The 1,891-nt window shown below is 56.1% G+C and overlaps 1 protein-coding gene across 1 annotated transcript; it reads left to right on the plus strand.

Annotated features, from left to right (window-relative positions):
• Positions 1–310: 310 nt before the first annotated feature.
• Positions 311–1,600, plus strand: LOC115821279 (C2 calcium-dependent domain-containing protein 4C). The gene has a single exon (XM_030785066.1). The coding sequence runs from the start codon at positions 311–313 to the stop codon at positions 1,598–1,600; it is 1,290 nt and encodes a 429-aa protein (XP_030640926.1).
• The last annotated feature ends 291 nt before the right edge of the window (positions 1,601–1,891 follow it).

Genomic DNA, 1,891 nt, shown 5'->3' on the forward strand with positions numbered 1-1,891 from the left:
TTAACTTGCATCGTTAAGTTTTATCCTCTGAGAGATGTTCCTGTGGAAAGGGGAATAGCTAGTTCAGTCCTGAGTTATCGTCTGAATTTCCTTACTAACTTAATATGTGCCACACTGATTTATGTGTGCCCATGTAGGCTCACATTACGAATGCAACGTTCGATGCCTCCTAATCTGTTATCATTTGAAAAATGGTTCCGTTTACATATGGAGTTAAAACCCCTGTTCCCTGTGTGTGTGTGTGTGTGTGTGTGTGTGTGTGTGCAGACGCTGCCAACCCCTCTCCCATCTGGTGAAGTCTGGAGGGATCATGTGGGTTCTGGAGAAGATCCGGGGATCCGTGGAGACCGGCGTTCTCCGGCAGGGAGAAGCCGGAGAAAAGTCCGGAAAGGCGCCGGTCTACAGCAACGTCCTCACTCCGGACAAGATCCCAGACTTCTTCATCCCCCCGAAACTGGTCAGCTGCCCTCCGGAGGCCGACCCACCAGATGTCAAACCCAAGGAGGGCTTACGACCCTCCACCTCTGAGCAGGCCATCGGGAACAAGCCAATCAGCAGCCCCCGCAGTCCGCGAAGTCCGCGTCTGGTCAGCAAGTTGGCGGGAGACACCAAGAACCTGCTGAGAGCCGCTAACCGACACATCATCCAGATCGAGAGCGCGGACGATGTTGTCGCCGGCGACACCAACGCGGACCCCCAGTCCCAGACAGCCATGTCCCTGCCATACATCCCCAAAACCCAGACCTCTTACGGGTTTGCCACACTCATGGAGAGCCCCCACACGCGGAGGAAGGAGTCCCTGTTCCACTGTGAGCACACCAGCCCTGTGACATCACCAAGCGCCCAACGCAAGTCACAGGCCAAGAGCAACGGGGAGGGGAACCACCTCAACCCTCCCGAATTCAACACTTCCCACATCAACCCTTACCGCTACTTCAGCGGTGGGGAGAGCGACACCTGCTCCTCTGCCGAATCCTCTCCCTTCAGCTCCCCGCTGCTCTCCCGTTCAGCCTCGCTCCTCAAAATCTTCACCCACGAGACGCAGGCCAAAGTGGTGAAGGCCAAACGGACGTTCGCCCGACACAGCTCCCTCTCCACGGACGAGTGCAGCTCCGCCGAGCCCAGCCCCAACGTCACCCGCCGGATCCACTACGCCTCCCTGCACGGGGCCGGGGGCGGGGGGGGCCCCGGGGACCACCCACACGCGGCCGAGTGGCAGCAGAGGGAACACACGGTGAATCTGCACAAGGGTGGCACCGTCAGGCTCTGCGCGGACTACGACGCAGGCACCGCCCGCCTGCGCATACGCGTGCTGGCCGCGGAAGGCCTCTACGACAAGCTGTTCGACATCAAGAGCATCAACTGCTGCGTGTCCCTGTACCTGAACCCGGGGAAGCTGCAGAAACAGAGGAGCACGATCATCAAGAACAGCCGCCACCCCGTGTTCAACGAAGACTTCTTCTTTGACTCGGTGACCTCGGCGCAGGTCAAAAACCTCTCGCTAAAGATTAAAGTGGTCAACAAGGGGACCAGTCTGAAGCGGGACGTGCTTTTGGGGGAAAGAGAGGTGCCCTTGGGGAAACTTTTGTCTGGTCTGTAGGCCTGTCGGGTGATCGGACGTCGGTGAGCTCCTCCCAGGGAGGGAGATGTTTTGTATATTTTTTTTCATATATCAGATGTTTGCTTTTTCTTCTCCCTGTGATGTAGCTGTTGCCGTGCCCATCTGGCTTCTCTAAGGATAAATATCAGTCTTGTGTTGTGTAAAAATTTCAGTACGGTGTTGGGAGACAGGAAAAGTCGTGTCCTTTGACGCTGTTGAAAATTAGAACCTCGTTTCTTATATTTCTCTATTTACCCGTCCAATCTATGCTAGACGTGTGACCTGATGCAG

The sequence above is a fragment of the Chanos chanos genome, chromosome 9 (genome assembly GCF_902362185.1).
Source record: "Chanos chanos chromosome 9, fChaCha1.1, whole genome shotgun sequence".
In the NCBI taxonomy this organism is placed as follows: domain Eukaryota; kingdom Metazoa; phylum Chordata; class Actinopteri; order Gonorynchiformes; family Chanidae; genus Chanos; species Chanos chanos.

Coding starts and splice junctions, on each gene's coding strand:
- LOC115821279 (XM_030785066.1), top strand. CDS start 311: ATGTGGGTTCTGGAGAAGATCCGGGGATCCGTGGAGACCGGCGTTCTC.